The 27,149-nt window shown below is 45.2% G+C and overlaps 1 protein-coding gene across 2 annotated transcripts in view; it reads right to left on the bottom strand.

The window, feature by feature from the left end:
• Window positions 1–9,312: 9,312 nt before the first annotated feature.
• The window catches only part of CHFR (checkpoint with forkhead and ring finger domains), a 30,442-nt gene continuing 12,605 nt past the window's right edge, over window positions 9,313–27,149 (bottom strand). For both annotated transcript variants that reach the window (XM_070950471.1, XM_070950470.1), the window contains 9 exons: window positions 26,365–26,527; window positions 21,630–21,772; window positions 19,561–19,680; window positions 18,638–18,721; window positions 17,787–17,857; window positions 17,175–17,262; window positions 15,448–15,555; window positions 14,197–14,269; window positions 9,313–12,535 (listed from right to left, as the gene is read on the bottom strand). In XM_070950471.1, the coding sequence (XP_070806572.1) occupies window positions 12,493–12,535; window positions 14,197–14,269; window positions 15,448–15,555; window positions 17,175–17,262; window positions 17,787–17,857; window positions 18,638–18,721; window positions 19,561–19,680; window positions 21,630–21,772; window positions 26,365–26,527 (893 nt within the window). In that variant the 3' untranslated portion in view covers window positions 9,313–12,492. The remainder of the gene's footprint in view (window positions 12,536–14,196; window positions 14,270–15,447; window positions 15,556–17,174; window positions 17,263–17,786; window positions 17,858–18,637; window positions 18,722–19,560; window positions 19,681–21,629; window positions 21,773–26,364; window positions 26,528–27,149) is intronic.

Here is a 27,149-nt window from a genome sequence, read left to right as displayed (position 1 = left end):
GAATGGGCTGGCTGCAGTGACCACCATTTCCCCACAAAGCCACGCCGTGGCTCAAGAGAGGGTGTTTCAATCCATCTAGGCGCTGCTTGAAAATCCCACGGGGTTCTCTCTCTCTCTCTCCTTAGGACAAGAGGTTGACGCGAAGCATCACTAGCCCAACTTCCGTGTCGGAATGGCTGATCCCCAAGCAAACGGAGCCCGGCAGCCAAGCGTCCAATTCCCGGGCGGGACACCCTTATCTGAAGCAGCAGGCATGGCGCACAAGGACCTTCCACGATCTCTTGACTCCGTTCCCACAGCTCCAGGAGCAATGGGGCCACTGGACAAACATCGGCCCTTCGCCCAAAGCAGCCAAAAGCGGGGTGAGTATTGGCGCCTGGGGAGGAAAGGAAGCAGGTGTGAAGCCAGGGGTTCTGAAACCAGTTCCAGCTCTTCCACCGCTGGTTAAGGTACAGGTAGTCCTCAACGTACGACCGTTCATTCGAGGTTACAACGGCGCTGAAAAAAAGGGGACTTGCAAGCCGTTCTCGTGTTGGAGACCCATCCCAGCATCCTCATGGTCAAGCTTGGGGAGTGGCAGGTGTTGACGGTGGTGGCACCATCCAGGGATCACGTGATCTCCATTTGGGGGCTTCCAACAAGCCAAGTCAATGGGGGAAGATCAACCAAGGTGATCGCTTAACGTCTGTAGCAGAAAGGTCGTAAAATCAGTCACCGCTCAATGGTGGAAGTTCTGAGCCCAATTATGGTCGTATGTCAAGTGCTACTTGTATGTAAGAGTGTAACAAAACCTGTGCTGAACCAAACGGGCACTTTATGCTCCAGCATACCATGTTTTCCCAAAAATAAGACCCTGTCTTGTATTTTTTTGAACCCTGAAATAAGCACTTGGCCTTATTGCCATGCGCTCAAAAGCCTGATTGGGCTTATTATCAGGCGATGTCTTATTTGGGGGGAAACAGGGTATATATATTCTATATCCTTATATATAAAGATGATATAGATGATTGATAAATTAGAGAGAGAGAGAGTGAGTGTATAGATATAGCAGCGAACATAGAAAAGTGACAACTCTGATCTCGCAGCATACCCACAGCTTCTAAACTGAAAGTAGGGGCCCAATGATGACAAGTTAGAGAGCTTGTCGAAACGTTGCCAAAAAGAAAACTTTTAAAGTGTCGGTTAGGATTTTAGCCAGAGTTTCAAAAGACCTTACAAAGTGTTTTGTTGGGATTTTGGAGGATCTTAAGTTGGCATTTTAGCCAAGATTTTAAACATTTCAACTAACAGACTTTTAATGATGCGGGAAAACACCCGAGATTTTAACTTTATATATATATATGTATGTATGTATGTATGTATGTATGTATGTATGTATGTATGTATGCATGCATGCATGCATGTATATGTATATGTATATATCTCTTTATCATCTAATATCTATATCTATCTATCTATCTATCTATCTATCTATCTATCTATCTATCTATCTAATCTAATATCATCTCTATGTCTTATCATCTATCATCCATCAGTCATCTATCACAAGAGCTGAGGTGGCGCAGTGGTTAGAGTGCAATACTAAAGGCTACTTCAACTGACTGCTAGCTGCAGTTCAGCAGTTCAAATCTCACCAGGCTCAAGGTTGACTCAGCCTTCCATCCTTCCGAGGTGGGTAAAATGAGGACCCAGATTATTGGGGGCAAGAGGCTGACTCTGTAAACTGCTTAGAGAGGGCTGTAAAAGCACTGTGAAGCGGTATATAAGTCTAAGGGCTATTGCTATCTATCTAATCATCAAACACTTTCTCGATCCCATCTTTATTTCTTCCTCTCTCTCATCTGTAACTATCTAATCCAGGGGTCTCCAACCTTGGCAACTTTAAGACTTGTGGACTTCAACTCCCAGAATTCAACTCCCAGAGTTGAAGTCCATAAGTCTTAAAAGTTGCCAAGGTTGGAGACCCCCGATTCTAATCCATACGCAAGAGCCTTAAAGGAATGCTTCTTCTCTATTTTCTCTCAAAGTTCTTGACATGGATCTTCTCTTCCCTGCCAGGGTTTTTCGACCTCCACCCCAAACCAGCCCATCAGAATCCAAAAAGTGAGCTCTGCTGGAGAAAGTGAAGGAACTTCTGAAGGGTCACACTTGGAAGCTTTGGTCAGTAACCCATGGACACGCTCGGCTCAGAAACCGCAGAAGCCGACCGGTGGTTCTAACTCGAGAAGGTCCCAATTTGCAAACCCTTCTTTTGATTTCTTGACCGGTTCTCCTGGCTGCGGCCAGCCGGGGCTTCCTGAGCACTCCGAAGCTGAGGGCATTCTGTCCCTGGTCCAAAGTCCCCGTCTGGGAGGGAAGGATGCTCCAGATGCTGCCCTCAGATTGAAAAGCAACGCCATCAACGCTTCCAAGCCCAAGGAGGCTTCTGTAGACATGGACGGGCCCAAAGCAGTGTTTGTGATTTCTGAAGAAGGAGATGATCAGCAGCCTTTGGTTTTGGCGGAGCACACAAATCAATGCGTCGATGTTTTGTCCGAGACAAACGCTGTCATGTGTGAAGGAGGGACGGCCACGAGGAAGGAGCAGATAGTGGACCTATCGCTTGAAGAAGACTCGGAGGAGGCCACCAGAAGCAGGTTGGGCATTGGTCCTTGGGGGGAGCCCTCCAGTTCCTACCAAGATCCCTTTCAAGGCGACGGAGATGAAACCTACGCTCCTGGTTCAAAACCAGAGTCGCTGGTTCGTTTCAATTCAACGACTTGTCCGAACGTGCTTTTTTGATCGTCCATGAAGGTCCTTCATGAAACTGGAAGCAGTGAAGATCTTTTGAGATGGAACAGAGTTGTTCTGCATGCAGATGTTCAAGAGACAACCTTTGATCTGCTTAGGGGGCACGGATCCTGTACTCAGTGACGCTTTGCCCAAAACTTTTGTCTTAAGTTGGATGCGATGATTATGGATATTGCTGTGGAGCACAATTTTTGGTCTTGATGCATGAAGACCACCTGACGTTTTCCTTCTGAAATAAGCTTGTTTTTTTTTTTTTTAAAGTTGTGTTTGAATTGAGAGGTGTGATCAGATCTAGAGCCTATCAGGTTTTAGGTAAAGGGGGCTGTTCTGGATATAATCCTTAGTAATCAACCAAATTCTGGCTATGATGTGGAAGGGTCACTGGTGGGATTCAACCAGTGTAACAACCGGTCCGCTGAGTGCGCGGTTCGCCCAAACCGGTCCGAACCAGTAGAATCCCACCCCTGGGAAGGGTGTAAAGTTCTACTGATGTTTGATTATAGTTCCCCGCCCCCAAAAAAGAGTGACTGTGAACAGAACTGGAATAACTAAAAATACAAGCAACGCTTGTATTGAAAAGGCGATTGGGAGGGCGACTTTTTTAGATTAACACATTTTATGCAAAGGATTCACTGGCTTTTGTGAATCCTATCTCCCCCCCCCTCTTCCCCCCAATGACTACAATGAGAAGATGAGGTAAAGTCGGGTTAATGAAACACCGTCACCCACACCAACAACAGAGTTTGCCATTAGCACAACATATCCCGCTCAATTGGTGTGACCTTAGGATTCAAAGTTTGGGTAGGTTGGTGTGGTCGTGGGTGCTCGAGAAAAAAATTCGCCGAAGTTGTGAGATTGCCAAAATTGTTATCGTGGCCAAGTAAGAACTGCTTCAGTGAATTCTAGTGAATTCGGGCTAAAGCCTTTTGAGAAGGCGACTTCTTCCGATTAACCTGACTAGGTAGCTCAGTGGCTAAGACGCTGAGCTTGTCGATCAGAAAGGTTGGCAGTTCGGCGGTTCGAATCCCTAGTACAGGTCTTCTGCGTGAGCAGGGGGTTGGACTAGATGACCTCCAAGGTCCCTTTCCAACTCTTATTACTGTTACTATAAGATTTGAAGACTGCAATAGGCTTTGGAGCAGACGATGGTTCTCCCACCACGCTTACCTAGATCGCTCTTTTAAAGCAGCTGCATCTTTTCTGGGATTGCACACGATGACAGAATCTGGGGGAAGAGACGCGGTGGGTTTAAAGGTTTGCCGTCCTAAACGCACAATATTTTGAGTCGGCCCCGCTCCACATTATTAAGCCAACACCCTGGCCTTTGTGGTTCAAATTCCTCACTCGAGAAAAGATTTTCAAGGATGGATCGGTCTGCGACACCTTAGTAAATTGCACTTGGAATTACAGTAGTATTAGAGAGTGGGGTGCACGCTGAAGATTTGTGTTGGTTGAGGGGTTTGAACCGGGGGTGGGATTCAGAAATTTTAGCAACCAGTTCTCTGCCCGGTTGCTGGGTGAGTATGGTGGGCATGGCCTACTTGGCCTCCTGCACCACTGGGGGCCCAGGGGTGGGTTCTACTTACCTTGACTACTGGTTCGCAACGGGAGCACGCGTGCTTCTGTGCATATCATCCATTATGACGTCTGGGCGGGTGGGCAGAGCCTCCTGCCTATTTTACTACCGGTTTGCAAGAACCAGACAGAACCAGGAGCAACCCACCAACGGGGTGTGTGTGTGTGTGTGTGTGTGTGTGTGTGTGTGTGTGTGTGTTTCACCCTCTTCAGACTCCGGAGGCTTTCCTCGAGCCTCTGGGAGGGCAAAAACAGCCTCCCCCAGGCTCCGGAGGCCCTCCAGAGGCTGGAAATGAGTCCGTTTCCGGACTTCCGGTAGGCCCATTTTTCGCCCTCCCAGATGCTCCGCGTGGGCCCTGCACTTACCTGGCATCCAAAACGAGCTGTGTGGAGACTCCTGGGAGGGGTGGGGTGGGGTCTGGCGGGAGGGCTCAGCCAGTCCTTGCAACAACCAGTTTGCCGTACCGGATTAAAATTAATATCTGATTTGCCCAAACCGGTCTGAACTGGCTGAATCTCACCCGTGGTTTGAACTGAACGGTAGGCGATGGATAAGATGTTAAGCAAACTTTGTTATGGTTTTTACAGAAGATGCATGATTTATCTGCAAAGTCCGTGGCCTTTAGCAACTTATAGGTAGTCCTTAATTTACAACAGTTCATTTAGTGACCATTCAAAGTTACAAAGACACTGAAAAAAAAAGTGATTTATGACCGCTTTCCATACATACAACCGTTACAGCAGCCCCGTTTAAAATTCAGACACTTGGCAACCGACTCACACTTATGACGGTTGGTCACGCAATCCCCCTTTTGCGACCTCCTGATAAACGAAGTCCAAGGGGGGACCAGATTTATCTAACCACCCCGTTAAGTCATTTAACAAGGCAGCGATTCACTTAAGCGTGGCGAGAAAAGCCGTAAAACAGGGCACTTCACAAATTTCTCACTTAGCGACATAAATGTTGGGCTCTGCTGTGGTCGCAAGTTGAGGACTACCTGTAAATGCTTCCCTGTGGCCATCAAAACAGGGCACCGCTGGGTCTTTAATCGGACAACTTTTTAAAGTTTTTAAAAAGCCAGCTGCACCTAACAGCCTGATTGGTATTTTAATGGCCTTGTCCTGGAATGCGATTTTAGCTTTTCAGATTTTTTTTAAGGCTGGAATAGAAGGGAATGTTATCCAAATCCTGCATTTGGTTCAGGCAGCTGTTGGAGAAAGTCCTTGAAATATCTGCTGGAAAACAGGTGCCAAGGGAAGGAACGGGAAAAATCCAGCTCTATTCAAATAGAGCAAATTTCTTTTTTTTTTTGTTAGCATTTTTCGGGCGCCGTCTGGGAGCTTTAAAACTGGCTCCTAAATTGCTTAACTCAGATTAATTTCTCATTTTCACCTGCTTTTTTTAAGCTTCCATCTGTGCTAGTTTAGAGTACCAGGCGCAGTTGTGGAAGGGCTTAAGATTTGTGTGTGTGTGTGTGTGTTGTGTGCACATTTGCACTTTGAAATGAAGTATTTTCTCACCTATAGGCGCAGTAGATTTGATCGTAGTAATGGGGAAATGCGAGCAGAATTTATAGTGCCTTTAAAGCTGAAAACCTGTTTTCCTATCAGACTTTAATCTGTTCAAGATTGCTAGTTCTGTTTTTTGTTTCAAGCAGGACAATCAAATTGAAGGATTCTCCCTGCCCCTAAACTGCTGTTCCCTGTTGTTTTTGCAAATAATAATAATAATAATAATAATCAATTTATAAGAAGTTTGTTTGAGTTCTCTCGTCTCTCCAAAAAGCTGGGTGTTGTTTTTTTTCCTATTACATTTTCATACCTTATAGCTACGTGATCAGTGCAGGAGATACGTCTATGTGTAAAAAAACCTAAATAAATACAAAATTCCTAAAATACTTTCCAGCTTTTTATACGTTACTGGTCTGGGTAGAAAGCAAGCTGGTGTAGAGTCTATATTTGTAAAGCTGCTTCAACTTTGTAGCTTGTAATTCCAAATTTGTGCGTCTGAAGTCTAAGTCACATACATGGCAGGAATTGTCTCACTTGTGTGCAATTTCTCCCACAGGTTACAAGTAGTTTAGCATACAGAATAGAATAACAGAGTTGGAAGGGACCTTGGAGGTCTTCTAGTCCAGCCCCCTGCTGAAGCAGGAGAACCTATACCATTTCAGACAACCGACTGTCCAGTCTCTTCTTAAAAACCTCCAGTGATGAAGCATCCACAACTTCTGAAGGCAAGCTGTATTCCAGTATTTGAAGGGCTGCCACAAAGAAGAGGGGAGTCAACTAATTTTCCAAAGTACCAGCAGACAGGACAAGAAATAATGGATGGAAACTAATCAAGGAGAGAGGCAATCTTGGATTAAGGAGAAGCTTCCTAACAGTGAGAACAATTAACCAGTGGAACAGCTCGCCACCAGAAGTTGTGGGCGCTCCATCACTGGAGGTTTTTAAGAAGAAATTGGACAGCTATTTGTCCAAGGGTCTCCTGCTTGAGCATGTTGTGGTCCGCTAGCAGCCTGCGGAAGTGGCAGCGGAGTCGGACAGTGAGGAGGTTGGGGAGGAACATGGGCCAGTCCTGGAGGCTGAGGAAGGCCCGGAAGAGGGCTCTGTGTCAGAGGCAGAGATGGGGCCAGGGCCATCTGGGAGTGATGCGTGGATTCCGGAGCCTCCAGAGTCGGACAGCAGAGAGGCAGAGAAACAGAAGGAGCCTGTTTCTAGTGCGTGCATGCACAGAGCTGCCAGAAGGCAAGAGCAGCTAAAGCAAAAGGGACGACTCGGGAGTAAGGTCTGAAGATGATTGGCCCCTCCCATAAGGCTTAAAAGAGGAACAAAGGCATGTGGGCCCTTTGCAGGAAAGCAACGTTGTTAATTCTGTTCCCAGTCGGCATCTCTATTTGATTCTGGACTCCGTGTGGCTTTGCCAAGTAGGCCTTTGGCAGTGTGTCAAGGGAGATAAAGGTTGGTGATTATCCCGAAGGACTTCTCCCAAAAGACTTTTTACAACTAATTGGGACTCAGCTGTGAATGAACGTAATTCACAGCTGTTGTAATAAAAGAGGTTTTTGGGACTCATGTGTTTTGATGACTCAGGAAGCCTAGGTCACAACAGAGCAGGGGGTTAGACTAGAAGACCTCCAAGGTCCCTTCCAGCTCTGTTCTGATTGATTGATGGTCATAAATGGAGAACTGGTCATAAGTAACCTTTTCCAGTGCTGTTATAACTTCAAGCAGCTGGATGAATGGATGTAAGTTGAGTATTGCTTGCCTTTTGCAATGCAAAAGATGCTAGTTTAATTCTTGACAAGGATGGAAGATTTTTTTTAAACACCCGGTAGTGCCTACCTCTGATTTATTCTTTTGTAAAAAGGAGGCAACATCTATAGAAATAAATTTTTAGTGTCGACAGACAGGTAGGTTGTGGTGAGGGTGGACAGCCAACAATTCCCTCTTTATTAGATAGTCCTCAACTTATAACAGCTTGTTTAGTGACCAGTTACAGTGGCTCTGAGAAAAGTGACTTATGACCGATTCTCACACTTATGACTGTTGCAGCATCCCCGTGGTTACGGGATCAAAATTCAGATGCTTGGCAACTGACTTGTATTTATGACGGTGGCAGTGTCCCCGGGGGGGGGGGGGTGTCATCACGTGATTCCCTTTGGTGAACTTCTGACAAGCAAAGTCCATGGAAAGCCAGATTCACTTCACCATATTGCCAAGAAAAGTTGTAAAGTGGGGCCAAATTGACGCAAGAACTGTCTCGTTTAGCAATAGAAACTTTGGGCTCAACCGTGGTCATAAGTCGAGGACTACCTGTACTCATAAGGTGGTCTCCTTATCCAGAGAGCAAGCAAGCTCCTTCCCATCGGCTAAGTCTATCAAGCCTATATTTATTTGGGATAGCCCTTTGTTTTTCCATCAATCACGCAGAAACATTTGGATGGAAAATTGGTCTGGAATGCAAATGCCAGCGCTGTAGTGGCCCGCTGGCGGCCAGTGGAGCTGGCAGCAGAATCGGACAGTGAGGAGGTTGGGGAGGAACATGGGCCAGGCCTGGGGAAAGCTTGGACGAGGGCTCTGCATCAGAGGCAGAGAGGGAGATAGCAGCGAGGGAGAGGAGCAGCTGGAGCCCATTCCCAGTGTGCGCATGCGCAGAGCTGCCAGAGGACAAGAGCAACTCAGAAAGCAGGGTCGATTTGGGAGTAAAGCCACACTTTGGAGATGATTGGCCCCTCCCCTAGGAAACCAAAGAGCGAACAGGGAGGGGTCTTTTGCAGGAAACAATTCGTTCGTTCATTTCAAGAGTGGTTCGTTCATTTCAAGAGTGGAAAGTTCTGTTCGTGACTCTAAGAGACTGTGCCAAGTTTTGCCTTGTACTGCATTTGGAAACAAGTTACGTGGCAGCTTGCCAAGCGAGATAAGGTTTGTGTGGATAAATATTCCTTTGAAAAGCTGTCTGGACAAGCCTTGCTGACTGTGAATGAAAGGAATTCACAGCCATGTAAATAAAAAAGAGGTTTTGTCGGGATTAAAACTCTGCTTGCTGCTTTTTAAGGGAGCCTAGGTCAAAACCGAGGTGGTGCAGTGGTTAGGGTGCAGTACTGCAGCTACTTCAGCTGACTGCTAGTTCAGTAGATCAGCAGATGAAATCTCACCGGCTCAAGGTTGGCTCAGCCTTCCATCCTTCCGAGGTGGGTAAAATGAGGACCCAGATTGTTGGGGGCAACATGCTATTTAGTATACTGTCTTTGGTGTAAGCCGCCCAGAGTCCTCAGAGAGTGGGCAGCATAGAAATATGACTAATAAATAAATAAATAAATAAAATAAAATAAAAACAAGCACCATCTTTAAGCTTTCCCCAATAAACCCAACCTTGGCCTGTGTGCCAGCCTGAGCCGACATCCGAAGACAAGCAAAGCAAAAAAGTCCAACATTGTGCATTTTAATATTTTCCAAAGATAAATCATGAACCCCAAAGCCCAACAGTTATCGGAATTCTTTTCTCTCCCCCCCTCTTTTCCAAGCCACCAGCTTGCGTACAAAGGAAACAAAAGCGGAAAACATTTCTTCTTAGAGCAGATAACAAAACTTTCCAACCGCCCATCCTAAGCGTGGAGTGAACCACGCTAAATTCCCTGGAAGACACTTGTATGATTGGAATGAAGGAGGAAGGGGTAAATTTTGCTGGGGAGAGGGGGAGGGGAAAGATAAATTGCTGTTTTTAATTCTTCTATTTACATTTTGGCTGGCGACGGACAGCCATGGCAGTCAACGTCGACTGAAAGAAGAGAACCAAATTCTCTTTTTTTTTTTCACGTTTGGAAGGGGAGAAGTCACCTGACGACCTCACCTGGGCTAGCCAGAAGCTAACCTAGGAGAAACTGACATGGCTCTGGGTGTGGTTTTGCAGTCCCCTTCGCTTCTCCATTCCCTGAGATGGGAAAAACGCACCCGTTGCAACAACGAACGGTTCCATGCAAGCTTTGATGGCTGCAAGGTCCGTCGTCTTTATAATTTTCCTGCCGTCGGCGTGGAAGTCTCACAGCGTGTCTTAGCAGTTCACTTAACGTGGTCTGTGAACCCAAGGAGCCACGGCGCCTGAAGCCTTTATGTGGCTTTTTTACTGAAACAGGCTTGGGATTAGACGCCATCGGCATATGGCAGGGGTCTCCAAACCTGGCAACTTGTTGACTTCAACTTCCAGAATTCCCCAGCATGGGGGAAGTCGAAGTCCACAAGTTTCGAATTTTGGAGATCCCCGCTGTACAGGATAATCTTGGAAGCTCTATTTTTTTTTAAAAAAAAAAAGGGGAGCGAAAGAAGTCTGCAGACAGAAAATGAACCAATCCTTATCAACCATCTTTAACATAAAGGGCATTAAATCCTGGAGGGTCCCGTAGCTTTCTCTTTGGACCACTCCCCATGTTAGCTCTACCAAGACCCAGCTCTGAAAGATTTACTATTTCAGTGCATAAAAATATAATGTGGCTAAAGGTTCAATAATTGTGCCCAGCACATTATTCTGTTAAATCCCCTTGAGTATGAGAGCAGAGGGGGGAAAAAAGCCCATAATTTTAGTGGATTGGAATGCGGCCACTATTACTATCAAAGTTGCGTTTCTCCTGCAATTTTAAGAGGGGTGGGCTTCAACTCCCAGATTCTAGGAGTTGAAGTCCACCCATCTTAAAGTTGCCACGGTTGAGAAACACAGCTATAAAAGGAAGACAAGATCCTGGCAAATGTTTTAAACAAATGGGAAGACTATACAAAAACGGGGTTCAAGGTAGCCTCCCCCGATCAGATGTCTTCTGTAAATTTTTGAGATTGCAACTTGCAAATCGATTAGCCATCCCTACCTTGGTTCAACTATCTCAGGGATTCTGGTACGTGGAATTTCAACACGTCTGAAGGGCGCCAGGTTGGGGGGGGGAAATCCATTTTGAATACCGTTATGGCTGAATTTAAGCAACATTGGAGAGTTGTAAGAAGAAGGGGAAAAGACTCGGCTATCTTTATCCTGTCTTCCCAAGGGCTACGTTGGGCTCTTGTCTTGTCTTAAAATGTGCCCAATGGTGGAAGCAACGAAACTGTGTGCCAGCACTAAATTATTTCAAAAGCAATTTTGGTTATGCAAGTTATCTGTTATTTGTAGTTGGTCTTGTTGATAGTCAAAAGGAAGACAGCTTAAAAAAATAATTAAGTTAGGAAAGAGGTCGCTTTGACATTATTTTAAAAAAATGGATATGGATATATGCAGAGACACACTTCTCTGTCTACCATCCTCTGAAATTAATGGCGCTGCTCCATTTTTAGGGACACAAAAAAAGTTCAGGAATAATAGCCCTTGGGAGTTCGGGATAAAAGCTGGAAATATTAATCTCCTACATTCAGCAACAGTATTGAAAAAAAACTTCAGTGTCAGTTGGATTATGCCAAATTCGTGAAGACTTCTTTATCATCAGGGGATTTAAAAAAAAGAAGAGGAGTTTCTAGTGGAATTTGACCAGTAAGAGGCGGAAAAAATGCATAGTTGTTTTGAAGCATAACTCTCAACTGCTAAGAACAGGAATTCCTGGGTGGGTGAATGGGTGGGGGAAACATTCTCATGGAGCCCAAAGAAAGATGGCGGAGGTGAAATTCGGTTTAAGAAAGCACCAGTCTGAATCCTAGAATTGAGCATGGGGAAAAGAAAACGACAGGATCTAAGGAAAGAAGAAAAAAAAAAAAGACCAAATAGAAAGAAAAAAAGAAAAGAGGACAAAACAACTGGATCTCTCCTATCAAAGGAGGCTACGTCAACTGCACCAGCTGGACAGCAGCATTTAAGATATACGTGTGGAGTGTGTCAAGAAAGCACAAGACACCCTAAGGTGGTGTTTGTCAACCTTGGCTGTTTTTAAGACAGGTAGACTTCCAACTCCCAGAGTTCCTCAGCCAACATGGCTGGCTGGGGAAGTCTGGGAGTTGAAGTCCTCGTGCCAACGTGAGAAATACGGCCTTAAGCGGTCAGTGCTTAAGTGTTGGGACAGGCCTTGGTCAATCCAGCTGTGATCTTTGACCAAGGAGTCAAGAAGTCTAGGCCATCAATTCCGGCGAGATGTTGCAAGTTGGTCCATGAAATTGACAAAAGACGCACGGCACTGCCCACCAACAAGGAACCAAGAACGTGCTTCTCTCTTGCGGTACTTCGCTCTAACGTTGCCTTCTCAAGCAAGACCTTGCTTCATTCCGACAATCAACGTTCACCGAGAAGGGTTCCAATGTCTACCACTCAGCCTCGTTCGTCGAGTCCTTAAATTCCTACCGCAGCTCAAAAAACAGGGGCAGCCGCACCCTTCTGGCCTTCAAAGCAAAACCAATTTCTTTTTAGGAAAAAAGCCAAGGAGAACGCAGGGTGGCAGAAAAAAAGAAAAACCCGACAAAATAATAATCGTTAAGGAAAGGGAAAAAAAGAGCACGCTAGCACATCAGAGGATCTGATGTGTAAAAAGTTGCCGATCCCCCCCCCTTTTTTTTTTGCGGGAACAACTAGGCCAAAAAAAACTGTAGAGTTGGCGTTTCTGGGTTTAATTTTCCCATCCTCTACAAGCACGGAGACCAGTGAAACGCCCCCGGGAATCCTCAGTTTTTGAAACGCGTTTGTTCGCAGATGTGATTGAACTTCCTGAAATTAAACAACCCAAGAAGAGAAAAGTTAGTATTTTTTTTTCTTTCTTTCTTTCTTTCTTTTTTTGGGGGGAGGGAATGTCACATGAAAGAGATTTTCAAACAAAGGAGAAGCAGCTTGACTTCCTAATTAATACTCTCGGGGGGGGGGGCTCCAAATATTTGGCACCTCTTTTAATTCGTTTCTCCAATTCTAAACCCATTCTGAGCTCGGAATATTTCTGCTAAGACCCGAACAGCTGAAAATGCTTTGCATAGCACCTACTAGCCCTTCTGAGCTTAATAGCTAAAGCCTGCAAAATGAAACAGCCAGGAGGACAGTTTGCCAAGAACTGCCAAGAAATTGGATGGCTAGATGATAGAGAGGGGGAGGGGATAGAGATCGATCGATCAATCAATCAATCGATAGGATATACGATAGGATATAGATAGAAGAGAGAGCGAGAGAGAAAGAGCGAGAGATAATAGATCAACAGTGAAATCCGGCTGGATCTATCCGGCTTGTGCGAGCCGGTAGGGCCGGCAACGGGAGGCTCCGCCCACCCGCCGGGATGTCATTATGTCCTCTTTTTGACCCTCTGCGCATGCGCAGAAGAGGCGTGCACGCTCACATTTCCGAACCAGTAGCGAAGGTAAGTGCATTTCACCACTGTGATAGATGATAAGAGAGATGATATATAGATTGATGATAGTTAGAGGTGGATATAGATAATGATAGAATAGAGAGAGATGATAGAGAAGGATAGATGATAAGATAGATATAGAGGTGAAATGCTTCCGGTTCGGGCCGGTTCTCCCAAACCGGTAGTAAAAAAAATATATAAAAAAAGTTCTAATGATCAGCTGAGCGACACGCGATCGTCAGAACTTTTTTTTTTTTTTTTTTTACTTTTTAAGCATTTTTTTAGTACCGGTTCTCCGGAAACGGTAGTTAAAAATGCTTTAAAAAGTAAAAAAAAAAAAAGTTCTGAATATTGCACGTCGCTCAGCTGATCATCGGAACTTTTTTTTTTTTTTTTTTACTTTTTAAAGCATTTTTTTACTACCAGTTTGGGCGAATACCGTGTTTCCCCGAAAATAAGACCCTGTCTTATATATTTTTTTTCAACTCTGAAATAAGCACTTGGCCTTATTGCCATGCGCTCAAAAGCCCGATTGGGCTTATTATCAGGGGATGCCTTATTTTGGGGGAGGGAAACAGGGTAGGTAGTAAAAAAAATGCTTTTAAAAAGTTTTAAAAAGGCTCGGACGATTGCGTGGTAGAGCTGTGATCGTCCGAGCCTTTTAAAAACTTTTTAAAAGCATTTTTTTTTTACTACCTATTCGCCCCGAACCGGTAGTAAAAAATGCTTTTAAAAAGTTAAAATAAAGGTTCCCAAGATCGCGCGCCACAGCTGATTCCACCCCCCACCCCCCCAGTTCTACTTACCTTCCCAAGCCTCCTCTTGGTGCGTACAACACACATTTGGTGCAAACTGTGCATGCACAAGCACAGCTTCACTCCATGCCCATCAAATTTAATACATTGATTTGAGCTGGATAAAACAGATGAGCCACAGAGTTCTCTTCGCTCCAGAAGAGAAAAAAATCTCTCTCTTTTTGTGTCTGCTACCTACAACCTGTTGTGCAAACGCTGAGCTTGCAAAGGGGCTCACTCACATAGCATGGTGGGCCTTCACCTGAGTGCGACAGTTGCGACCCCAGTAACAGTCGGGACGGGATGTGACAGCGGCTGCAAAACAAAACCCACGCAGAGAGTTCATGCATGGCCGAGACTGCTCAAAACTCAGGGGGAATTTGATCTGTGGTGGACTTAATGCGGAATATTCTTGAAAAGGGGTATCAAAACCGAAACCAGAGACTTTTCCTATAGGACTACTGGACGAGGAACTTGGGGGGAGGGAAAAAAAAAAACACCGTTATCTGGAACCTTGTTATGCTATATGTTGACCGCAGCGAGAATTCTGCGCGTGCAAAAATGGAAAGCTGCAGTACAGCTAGTCCTAGGTTTGCCACCATGGATTTTGCAAACGTTCCAAGTTAAATCTTTGAAAAGGCTAAAGATTAAATCGCTATCCGGAAACCCCTCCATGTGGAGATGGGTGGTTAGGAATTTTTGATATACGAATAAAATTATAAAACGGCATTGGAAAAAAAAAGGGACTACAAAAAAAGGGTTCTTGCATTTGTGACCGTCATGGCATCCGCCTCAATCAGAAGAGAGCTGGACGGGACCTTGGAGGTCTTCTAGTCCAACCCCCTGCCCAGGCAGGAAACCCTACACCACTCCAGACAAATGGTTATCCAACATCTTCTTAAAAACTTCCAGTATTGGAGCACCCACAACTTCTGGTGGCAAGCTGTTCCACTGGTTAATTGTCCTCACTGTCAGGAATTTTCTCCTTAATTCCAGGTTGCTTCTCTCCTTGATTAGTTTCCATCCATTGTTTCTTGTCCTGCCCTCAGGTGCTTTGGAGAATAATTTGACCCCCCTCTTCTTTGTGGCAGCCCTTCAAATATTGGAATTCTATATCCTGTCACCCCTAATTTCTCTTTTCTCTAGACTAGCCAGACCCAATTCCTGCAACCGTCCTTCATATGTTTTAGCCTCCAGGCCTTTAATCATCTTAGTTGCTTTCTTCGCACTTTTTCCAAAGTCTCAACGTATTTATTTATTTTTTTTTGTAATGTGGTGACCAAACCTGGATGCAGTATTACAGGTGTGGCCTTATACTAAGGCAAGGTAAAGGTAAAGGTTCCCCTCACACATACTGTATGTGCTAATCGTTCTATTTGCTTTTGTATTTTTTTTGGGGGGGGAAGTATTTGTATATCATAAACCAATAAAAGTGGTTAAAAAAGAAAGATTTCCTTTATCTCTGCAAGGCCCTCTCTTGTTCTCCTGGTTACCTGGCAAATCTGCAGCAGGAATAATCTGCCTGTACTGATAAGCGAGTTCTCGGAAAGTCCGTAGGCCGCAAAAATAACAGAGCACCGTTTCTCCCGTGATTCGGTAATCTGAAAGAGAAAATTGGGGGGAGGAGGGGGGGGGTGTCCCCGGGTTATGAAGAGAATATTCTTTGGAAGAATAAACCTCTCGGAAGAAAATTCAGTAGGTGGTTAATCTCCCTCTGGGGAGCTGGGGTTTAGGAGGTGCCCTTGTGAGCTTGCAAGTATTTGAATACAGGATGACAGAGTTAGAAGGGACCTTGGAGGTCTTCTAGTCCAACCCCCTGCGTACGTAGGCAGGAGACCCTACACCACTTCAGACAAAATGGTTATCCAACCTCTTCTTAAAAACTTCCATGTTGGAGCATTCACAACTTCTGGAGGTAGGTTGTTCCACTGGTTAATTGTTCTAACTGTCAGGAAATTTCTCCTTAGTTCTAGGTTGCTTCTCTCCTTGGTTAGTTTCCACCCATTGCTTCTTGTCCTGCCTTCAGGTGCTTTGGAGAAGAGCTTGACTCCCTCTTCTTTGGGGCAGCCCCTCAAATATTGCAACACTGCCATCATGTCACCCCTAGTCCTCCTTTTCACTAGACTAGATACCCAACTCCTGCAACCGTTCTTCACATTTTAGCCTCCAGTCCCCTAATCATCTTTGTTGCTCTTCTCTGCATTCTTTCTAGCCCTCTCTGTGCGCATGTGTGCCGTCGGCAGCTATTCTTCTGATTTCTGGCATGAGCATGAGCGCCGGCCGGCTGATGTTTGTGTGTGCCAGAGTCCCGGAAAACCAAAGACCAGCTGGCTGGCACGAAACCCAAAGACCAGGTGGTTGGCGGGCGCAAATGCTGGTATTCGAGTTTCTAGGGCTCTGGAGCATGTGTGAGCACGTAACGTTCCGGTTTGGGCACTCGGTGCCAAAAAGGTTCGCCATCACTGTTCTAGAGTTTCAATATCTTTTCTATATCGTGGCGACCAAAACTGGATGCAATATTCCAAGTGCGGCCTTATGCTATAGAGCACTGCACACCAGAACAACTAGACTCAAGGACAGTTTTTTCCCAAATGCCATTACTCTGCTAAACAAATAATTCCCTCAACACTGTCAAATTATTCACTAACTCTGCATTACTATTACTATTAATCTTCTCATCATTCCCATCACCCATCTCCTCCCACTTATGACTGTATAACTGTAAGCTTGTTGCTGGTATCCATAAGATTTATATTGACAATTTCCTAATATGATTTGATTGCTTATTTGTCCCCTACGACTATCATTAAGTGTTGTATCTTATGATTCTTGACGAATATATCTTTTCTCTTATGTACACTTGAGAGCATATGCACCAAAGACAAATTCCTTTTGTGTCCAATCACACTTGGCCAATAAAGAATTCAATTCAATTCAATTCAATTCAATTCAATTCAATTCAATTCAATTCAATTCAATTCAATTCAATTCAATTCAATTCAAGTCAAGTCAAGTCAAGTCAAGTCAAGTCAAGTCAAGTCTAGACTAGTCTAGTCTAGTCTATTCTATTCTTCCATCCCATCCCATCCCATCCCATCCCATCCCTATTCCTATTCTTATTCTTATTCCAAGTGGCATTTACGCTTGGACTAAAGAAGAAGCAGAATCCAGAAAAAAATGTCTCAGGAATATGTGGCCGGAGGGCTAAATCAAGATTTACCTGGTAAAATAAAAGTTCCTTTTTGAAGAGCTAGGAGGCTTTCGTTCAGCATGTCTTTCCATGTCAATCCCCTCGATTGCAAGTAATCCTAGAAAGAGACAGGTTAAAATGAAAAACCTTCAGAAGAAGTTCAAGCGGAGATTTGAAACGCCTTGGGAAAGCGCGAGAAATGAAAGGGACAGTCTTTAAAAACACAGAGTGGACTTCAGACGTTCTTACAAAATGCTATCTCAAAAAAACCAACCCCCCCCAAATAATATCAGAATATTCATGAACCGGAATAGAGGCATGGTAACAAGGTCAGCAATGAATAGGCATAGCAACTAAGTCAGCCAATGAGGGCTGTTTGGAAACTGAGACAGGGAGGAGCCTGGGCGTGGCTCTGTAGCTCTGTGCGCTGTGCTGAGAACTGCTCTACTCTGCTGGTGTTTTGCTTGTAACTACCACCACGTTGGAAAATCTGCCATTGGTATTGTACATTTATTCATGTGTTATAGTGTCTATAAAGGGAAGTTAATGAACCCTGTTGAATCTGTGTGTGGTTTCTGGATGCGATTTCTGCAACAAACTCTTGACAAATAACCCCCTGGAACTTTTGCAAACTGTCCATACCTTTAGAATATCCGATTCATAGTTATTGCCATTAAGAACGCCATCTAAACACTTGTCACCAAGATTGAGCTCTGTTTAAAAAAAAAGAAAAGAAAAGAAAGAACATTCTTAGTGCCCTGAAGAGGCTGCAGGATATTTACTGAATTAGGCAGGAGCTCTTAGAATTGAGCTGCGGTTTCCCAAAGCAGATGCTAGATCAGTGATGGCTAACCTTTTTGCCATCGCGTGCCAAAAGCAGGCGGGTCGCGGGGGGGGGGGGTCGCATGCGCGCATGCCCACACCCATAATTCTATGCGCCCTGTCCCCTGTGCATGCAACCCCCACATGCTCCTCCCGCTTTTGGCATGCAATGGCCCAGTGGGCCCAGTAGGCGTGTTTTTTGCTCCAGCCTCCAGAGGGCCTTGGGGGGAAGGGAGGCTGTTTTCGCCCTCCCCAGGCTCCTAGAAAGGCTCTGGAGCCTGGGGAGAGCAAAAAACAGGCCTTCCCCACCAACCCCTCAGGCCCTTCGGAGGCAGGAAACAGCCTGTTTCCTTACTTCTGGCAGGTCCAGAAGGCCTGAAAATCAGCTGGTGGAGCTGAGCTCACATTCCCACCGATATGGCTCCGCGTGCCACCTGTGGCACACGTACCATAGGTTCACCATCACGGTCCTAGATTAAGGAGCAGGGATTCTATTTATTTCATTTAGCTAGCTTTATTTACGGAAAAGGCTTACTCGTGGAAGCCAACTGCCTCTTGCAAAAGGCAGGCTGGAGCCCGAGGAGCGGAAGAATATCAGAAGCGCCAATAAATTACAACAGGGTTTGGTTTTTGCAAAAGGAAAGAGAGGACAATTGCAAACAAGATCATACCGCAGAATGGGGCTAAACAGCCCAAGCAGGACACACGGACACATCCCCAGTACAGATGGCAGAAGGACTGCAGACAAATGGTACCTGGGAAGACGGAAAGGAAAAAAAGTATATAGATATGCCACTGGCTCATTTTTCCCGCCACAAAGAAATAACAGCGGACTGAAAAAAAACAACAACCCTTCAGTCATCAATATTTTTAGGTGGGGCTAGAACTCCCAGTCTCCTGGTGATTGGCCCAAAGTCACCCAGCTGCAAGGGGGGGGGCTGCTGCGGGTTCGGGAGAACCTCTAGCTAAGATTCTGTGCAGTTCGGAGAACCCCCAAATCCCACTCCTGGCTGGCCTTGCCCACCCCGCCCCTCCCCTCCCCGGAGTCCCCACGTGGCCCGTTTCGGATGCCAGGTAAGTGCAGGGCCCGAGGGGAGGCAAGGGGAGGGCAAAAAACAGGCCTAGTGGAAGTTCAGGAAGGCTGGAAATGGGCCTGTTTCTGGCCTCCAGAGGGCCTCTGGAGCCTGGGGAGGCCATTTCCACTCTCCCGGAGGCTCAACAAAAGCCTCTGGAGCCCGGGGAGGGCAAAAACGATGGTGCAGGACGCCAACTAGGCCATGCCCACCATGGCCACGCCCAACCAGCAACCGGGCAGGGAACCCCTTGCTAAAGTTTTTGAAGCCCACCCCTACCCAGCTGGCTTTTATTATGGCTAAGCCGGAGCTAGAATTCACCATCCCTGACTTTCTAGCTTGGTGCCTTAACCACTAGACCTAACTGAAGATCTGACCACAGATGGAAGAAGCAGCAGAAGGCTTCTACGAAGTTGGGCTGACCAGCCATGATGGTGTTCAAGACATCTGCTTCTCCTTCAAGTCCATCTGTGGTCAGGCTGAAAGGCCCACGTGTTCCCCAGGAAAGTTCTCTTGCTTACACTGTTGTGGGGCAACGTCCTGGTTCTGTTCCCGGTCCGCTCTACGGTCTGGCATGGGCTGGAAACAGCAAGTGCAGAAGATGTGGCTTCCTTGAGCTGGACAGACATATTCCTGGACTGCTGTGGGAGGAGAAATGACCACCAACATGTCAGGGTAATGAAATTAGCCAATGAAAGGCTAATGCAAGTGTAAAGCTGATGAAATGTAAGGCTGATGCAATGAGAATAAATCAGCATTGGTATAGCCAGCTTAAGACTCTGAAGGGGTCCACAAGAGTTTTTACCACTTTAAGAGGTGTTTATAAATTTCAGCCAGGAGAGGGCGTATTCTCTCTCCTTGTGTCCGGTATTCATTGCTGAGTTCTCCGTGTAGAGTTAAGAAGAAGATTGACTGCTTGTCAGGTATTTGCCAACCATGTATATTTCTGTATATGTCTTGTATATAAACCACTGTTAAATGTCTTAGTCTGTGTGTGCTGTGTTTTGCTCCTGGGTTGTCTCCTAATAGTAGTCACGCGGCAAATGCTCTGACACAACAGGTTGTGCAAAACAGTTTCAGATCCACCCACCGATAAAACATTTAACATCACATAGATTAAAAGAGTTGGAAGGGACCTTGTCGGTCATCTAGTCCAGGGGTGTCAAACTCAGTTTCATGGAGGGCTGCATCAGGGCTGTGGTTGACCTTGGGGGTGGGGCGGTCGGGCGAGGCCGACTGGGTGGGTGTGGCCAACTGGGTGCGCGTGGCCAACTTGACGCCACTCCCCAAACTGCTGGGTGTTTCCTCTTTGCATTGGGTAGACTGGGCCAAAGCTACGCTGGTATGATCGCTACTCTTCACACAGGGTAAAGGTGAAGATAAAGGTTCCCGGCGCACATATATGCTAGTCGTTCCCAACTCTAGGGGGCGGTGCTCATCTCCGTTTCAAAGCCGAAGAGCCAGCGCTGTCCAAAGACGTCTCCGTGGTCATGTGGCTGGCATGACTCAACGCCAAAGGCGCACGGAACGCTGTTCCCTTCCCACCAAAGGTGGTCCCTATTTTTCTGCTTGCATTTTTTACCTGCTTTCGAACTGCTAGGTTGGCAGAAGCTGGGACAAGTCACGGGAGCTCACTCCATTACGTGGCACTAGGGATTCGAACCGCTGAACTGCCGACTTTTCGATCGACAAGCTCAGCGTCTTAGCCACTGAGTCCCTTGCTTGCACTGGGTAGACCGGGCCGACACTACGTTGGCCTGATCTTTCCTCTTCGCATTGGGTAGAGCAGGATGGCCCCGCGGGATGGATCTGACCACTTTGTGGGCTGCATCTGGCCCACGGGCCTTGTGTTTGACACCCCTGATCTAGTCCAACACTCCGCCTGAGCAGGAGACCCTACACCATCCCTGACAAATGGCAGTCCAATCTCCCCTTGAAAACCTTCAGTGATGAAGCCCCCATGTGAGCCTTGGTGGCGCAGCAGACTAAAGTGCTGTTAAGTAGCACCAGTTGCCTGCAATTACTGCAAGATCAAATCTCACCAGGCTCAAGGTTGACTCAGCCTTCCATCCTTTCGAGGTAGGTAAAATGAGGACCCGGATTGTGTGGGCAAAACCTGACTTTGTATAAAAAAAAAGAACACCGCTTGGGGGGGCCGAAAGCCCTACTAAGCAGGTATATACAAAAGTATAAAGGCTATTGCTTAACGCATTGTAAGCCGCCCTGAGTCTCCGGAGAAGGGTGGCGTATAAATCGAAATAAATAAATAAATAAATAAATGATGAAGTCTCCCAGTTGCCTCACAGTTGCAGAAAGCTCATTTCCGTTCTCCACTTCCAATGACTATTTCCAAGAAGGATTGTGGGCATCATTGGAGCACACAAATGTTCCAATACCAGCAATATCAGAAATACTGTGCAGAGGCAGAATAAACAGCACAGGGCCAACCAACCCACATCTCACTTGGGGCACGCAGTAGAAAAACCAGGATTTTTTTCAGGGAAGCCAAGATCTTTGATATGCTCGTGAGAAAGGTACAAGACCCACCTCGCCTTTTCAACCCCAGGAGATAACACCTGGATGCTCTCACCTGTTGGGAAGTTGGAAGAAGTCGATGGGGAATCTCCAGGAACCTGCCCAGGTTCTGTTTTTCCTTCATGCTCGGGAAAGGTGAGAGGTGGGACAGTTTGCCGACGATAACCAGGACATTGCCGGCATAAGACATATGGCTGGCTGCAAAGAAGGAGAGTCACGTTCATGAAATTGACAAGGTAATTGCCACAAACCAAGTCCTGATCCAGCCCAAATAGCTTCTGGTCACCTTGAAGTCTAACTGGTTCATTACGGCATTAAGACAATTGACAATGACCATATTTTTCTGAATATAAGATGCAGCTGTCTATAAGACGCACCTAAATTTAGAAGAGGGAAAACAACAACAACAACAAAAAAAAAAAGGTTTTGGCCTTCACGCACCCAATTTTTGTCCCTTTTTCCAGCCCTTTTCCATTTTTAGGAAAAAAACGGGCTGAAAAAAGCCTCGAAAATGAGCTGAAAAAAGCCTTAAAACAGGCCCAAAAAAGCTTTGAAAACGGACAGAAAAAAGCCTTGAAAACGGGCCAAAAAAGCCTCAAAAAGGGCAGAAAAAAAGCCTCAAAAAGGGCAGAAAAAAAGCCTCAAAAATGGGCCAAAAAAAGCCTTTAAAATGGGCCAAAAAAAGCCCCGAAAATGGGCCAAAAAAGCCTTGAAAATGGGCCCAAAAAAAGCCTTGAAAATGGGCCAAAAAAAGACCTGAAAAAGGCCTGAAAATCGGGCATGCGGAGGCCAAAAAAACGGACGGCGGGTGGGTGGGGCTTCAGCAATATTTGGTCTATAAGATGCACAGACATTTTCACCCCCTTTTGGAAGACAAAAAAGTGTGTCTTATAGTCCAAAAAATATGGTAACCAGTGAAACAGCTTGCCTCCAGAAGTTGTGGGTGCTCCATCACTGGAAGTTTTTAAGAAGAGACTGGATAACCGTTTGTCTGAACTGGTATAGGATCTCCTGCTTGAGCAGCGGGTTAGACTAGAAGATCTCCAAGGTCCCTTCCAACTCTGCTATTTTGTTAACAGCAACTTCAATTGTCATTGTGTGTCTCCTTGTCTGGAAACTCTACAAGGTAGTCCTTGACTTACGACAGGTTGTTAAGAGACCATTCAAAGTTATGAAAGACCTCCTCAAGTTTATGTAGGACCCAGACTTGAAGTTGTAGTGTCACCGGGTTAAATTTGGATAGCTGGCATCCCAACGGTATTTATGACGCTTGAAGGTCCCGGGTTATTTGAGCGTCAATTTGCGATCTTCCCAGCCAGCTTAGTACAAGCAAAGTCAATTCGGGAAGCCGTATTTGCGTAGCCATGGTGGCTAAAAAAGATTGTAAAACCGGGGAGTTGTTCATTTAACATCTGCCTTGCTTAGCAATGGAAATTCTCGTCTCAATTGTGGTCGTAAGTCAAGGATTATCTCTCTGTGTAAACCTTTTAAGGAAGAGATTAAGGCAATGCAAATAGAGCTGGATAATCAAGTAATTCAGGCTGCCAGACTTTAATTGGACTCTAATTTTCCTTTTATCTCCTCTTCCGAGATCACAAGCCACTCCCTGACATTGCAAAATGGAGAAACCTTCATTTCAATCGGGGACCAACCAACTCATCAAAACTGCCCCACCCCCATTTTCTCAGCCAAGTTTCAGTAAATAGAGGGAATCCCCGACGTATGACCAGAATCGAGCCCAATATTTCTATTGCTAAGTGAGACTGTTGTTAAGTGAGTTTTGCCCCATTTTATATCAGATTAACAGAGTTGGAAGGGACCTTATAGGTCATCTAGTCCAATCCCCCACCCAAGCAGGAGACCCTGCACCATTTCTGACAGATGGCCGTCCAGTCGCTTCTTGAAAGCCTCCAGTGATGAAGCTTCTACAACTTCTGAAGGCAACGTCTGTTCCACTGGTTGACTGTTCTGTCAGAAAATTACTCCTTATTTCTAGGTTGAATCTCTCCTTGATCAGTTTTCATCCATTGTTCCTTGTCTGGCCTTCGGGTGCCTTGGAAAATAGCTTGACCCCCTTCCTCCTCTCTGTGGCAGCCCCTCAAATATTGGAAGACTGCTATCATATCTCCCCTGGTCCTTCTCTTCATTAGACTAGCCATGCCCAGTTCCTGCAACCGTTCATTGTATGTTTGAGCCTCCAGTCCCCTCATCATCCTGGTTGCTCTTCTCTGCACTCTTTCTAGAATCTTACTGGTCTGCAACTGGTTTGCTTAGAGTTAAACGTGTCAGGACCCAAACCAAGAATGACATGCAATGGGTGATTCTTCCAAGTTGAGTTCTTCTATTGTTTCGCACCTATAGATGGACTCTTGCCAGGCTTAACTCTTATGACTCTACAATATAGTCTGGGAAGTGTTAGGGACAGGCTGTCTTCACCCTCTTTCTCCCACACATAATATCCAGTTGAATCCACCCCCTCCCTCCACCTCTTCACTGCATCCCATCACATCTAGAGAAACCTGCAGAAGATATAGACTTGCTATCATGTCTCCCTGGTCCTTCTCTTCACTAGACTAACCATGCCCAGTTCCTTTCTTGCCACCTTGTTAAGTCAAATCAGTGCAGTTCTTAGTAACCACAGTGATTAAGTGGCTTCCCCATTGATTGTTGCTTATCAGAAAGTCACAAAGAGTCTGCTGCGCCACCAAGAGCCTTGGTGGCGCAGACTAAAGTGCTGTTAACTAGCACCAGCTGCCTGCAATTACTGCAAGTTCCAATCACACCAGGCTCAAGGTTGACTCAGCCTTCCATCCTTCCGAGGTAGGTAAAATGAGGACCCGGATTGTGGGGGGGGCAATAAGCTGACTTTGTATTAAAAAAAAATACCGCTTTGGGGGGGGGCGAAAGCCCTACTAAGCAGGTATATACAAAAGTATGAAGGCTATTGCTTAACGCATTGTAAGCCGCCCTGAGTCTCCGGAGAAGGGCGGCATATAAATCGAACTAATAAATAAATAATAAAAGGGGATCACAACAAGGTCACCAATGTTGAACCCGGGACACTGCCACCGTCATAAATACGAGTCAGTTGCCAAGTGTCTCTAAATTCTGTTCACGTGACCAGGGGGGAATGCTACACCGGTATGAAAAAAAATGTCACCATTCATTTTTGTTCAGGATCGTCCTAACTTTGAACGGGAACTAAATGAACTGTTAGAAATCAAGGACTACCTGTTTTGCTTTTATGAAAATTGTTTACAAATTTGAGAACATCAGCCTGGGTATCAACATGGAAGTGAGCCTGGCTGAGGCCAGCTTGGAGGCTTCCGTGTTGGCACACTGATGAAAAGAGGATAGGGAGTGAGGAGGGAATAGAGATAGCTGGGTTTTGTAGCCAAAACAAAAGAGTTTCTCCTGTGAACCAAGGACATTCCAACAGCTGGCTGGAGAGAGGAGGAGGAGAGAAATAACCAGGCAACTGGCCAGCACCTAGATCGGACAATGTGACTTATTGTTTGGAGGAAGGGAAAACTTTACTTTTTAATTTCTGACTTCATTTACTTCAAATTTCTAGGTTCTATCATATCTCAAGACCTAAAATGGACACCTAACATCAAAAACGTCATCAGAAAAGCTCAACAGAGAATATTCTTTCTGCGCCAACTTAGGAAGCTCAAACAGCCCCAGGAGCTGCTGATCCAGTTCTGCAGAGGAATTATTGAGTCTGTCATCTGCACCTCTATAACTGTCTGGTTTGGTTCTGCAACCCAACAAGAGAGACACAGACTTCAGATTATAATTAGAACTGCAGAAAAAACCATGGCTACCAACCTGCCTTCCATGGAGGACCTGTATACTGCACGAGTCAAAAAGAGGGCTGTGAAAATATCTACAGACCCCTCGTATCCTGGACATAAACTCTTTCAACTCCTACCCTCAAAGCGACGCTATAGAGCACTGCACAACTAGACACAAGAACAGTTTTTTCCTGAATGCCATCACTCTGCTAAACAAAATTCCCTCAACACTGTCAAACTATTCACTAAGTCTGCATTACTATTACTATTAATCTTCTCATCGTTCCCATCATCCATCTCCTCCCATTTATGACTGTATCACTAACTTTATTGCTTGTATCCTTACAATTTATATTGACTGTTTCCTAGTATGATTTGATTGCATATTTGTTCCCTATGACTATCATTAAGTGTTGTACCTTATGTTCTTGATGAATGTATCTTTTCTTTTTATGTACACTGAGAACTTATGCACCAAAGACAAATTCCTGGTGTGTCCAATCACATTTGGCCAATAAAGAATTCTAATAATTCTAATTCTAATTCTAATTCTAATTCTAATTCTAATTCTAATTCTAATTCTAATTCTAATTCTAATTCTAATTCTAATTCTAATTCTAATTCTAATTCTAATTCTAATTCTAATTCTAATTCTATTCTATTCTATTCTATTCTATTCTATTCTATTCTATTCTATTCTATTCTATTCTACTCTACTCTACTCTACTCTACTCTATTCTATTCTATTCCTATTCCAATTCCTATTCCTATTCCTATTCTATTTTATTCTATTCTATAAGTGAAAACCGTGGGGACTCTCAGAGTTGGTTTCCAGCAGTCTGTGTTAATATGTTATCTCCAGATAAAACTGTTCTTTGAGGAATCTACCTGCCTTGGAGTTCTGTTTGCGATGGGTGTATTACTTGGATCCCTGACATCTCGGTTGTAAGGCAACCCACCCAAACATATCCACTGCCCATACGAGCTTTTTACCTAATATCAGAAGATTCACTGTCTACATCTGACAGATCCAGCAGGTCTTCTGAACTTCCTTCTTCATCTGAAAAGGATCTTCGAACCTTCGGCTGTAACATGTCCTGAGTGATTTTGTTCCGGGCATCCATACTTCTAATGTCTTCTTCATTACGACATTTATCTAGAAAGATTTAAAAAAATGGACTTCTGTTATTGTGGAGATGCGGATCATAGAATTGTTGCTTAGTTCCAAAGGTGTTTTTTTTTAAAGGCAACTGGACTTTTGGTTTTTAGAATAGAATAGGGATTTCCAACCTTTAAGACTTGTGGACTTCAACTCCCAGAATTCCTCAGCCAGCTTTGCTTTTCCGGCTGAGGAATTCTGGGAGTTGAGGTCCACAAGTCTTAACGTTGCCAAGATTGGAGACCCCTGGAATAGAATCACAGAGTTGGAAGGGGCCTTGGAGATCTTCTAGTCCAACCCCCTGCTTAGGCAGGAAACCCTACACCACTTCAGACAAGTGGTTATCCAACATCTTCTTAAAAACTTCCAGTATTGGAGCATTCATTTTCCCTGAAGACATTTCGCTTCTCAGCCAAGAAGATTCTTCAGTTTCTGGCAGAACGGTGGAGGATGGAAGGATTGATAATCCTTGCAGACATCTGGTCATTAGTACTCTTTCTGAGAGTCGTTGAGGCCACTTGGAGGATTATCTGTGTCCTCAGGGTCACCTGAATAGTGCAAATGAGTGTGGAAACTTCTTGGAACTGCTGAAAAGACTGTGTTGTAAATGCAGAAGGCT

This window comes from Pituophis catenifer, unplaced genomic scaffold (assembly GCF_029215685.1).
Source record: "Pituophis catenifer annectens isolate HBS135680 unplaced genomic scaffold, rPitCat1.0.hap2 SCAF_10, whole genome shotgun sequence".
NCBI classification, from domain to species: Eukaryota; Metazoa; Chordata; class Lepidosauria; order Squamata; family Colubridae; genus Pituophis; species Pituophis catenifer.
This window is presented reverse-complemented; position numbering and strand designations above follow the sequence as displayed.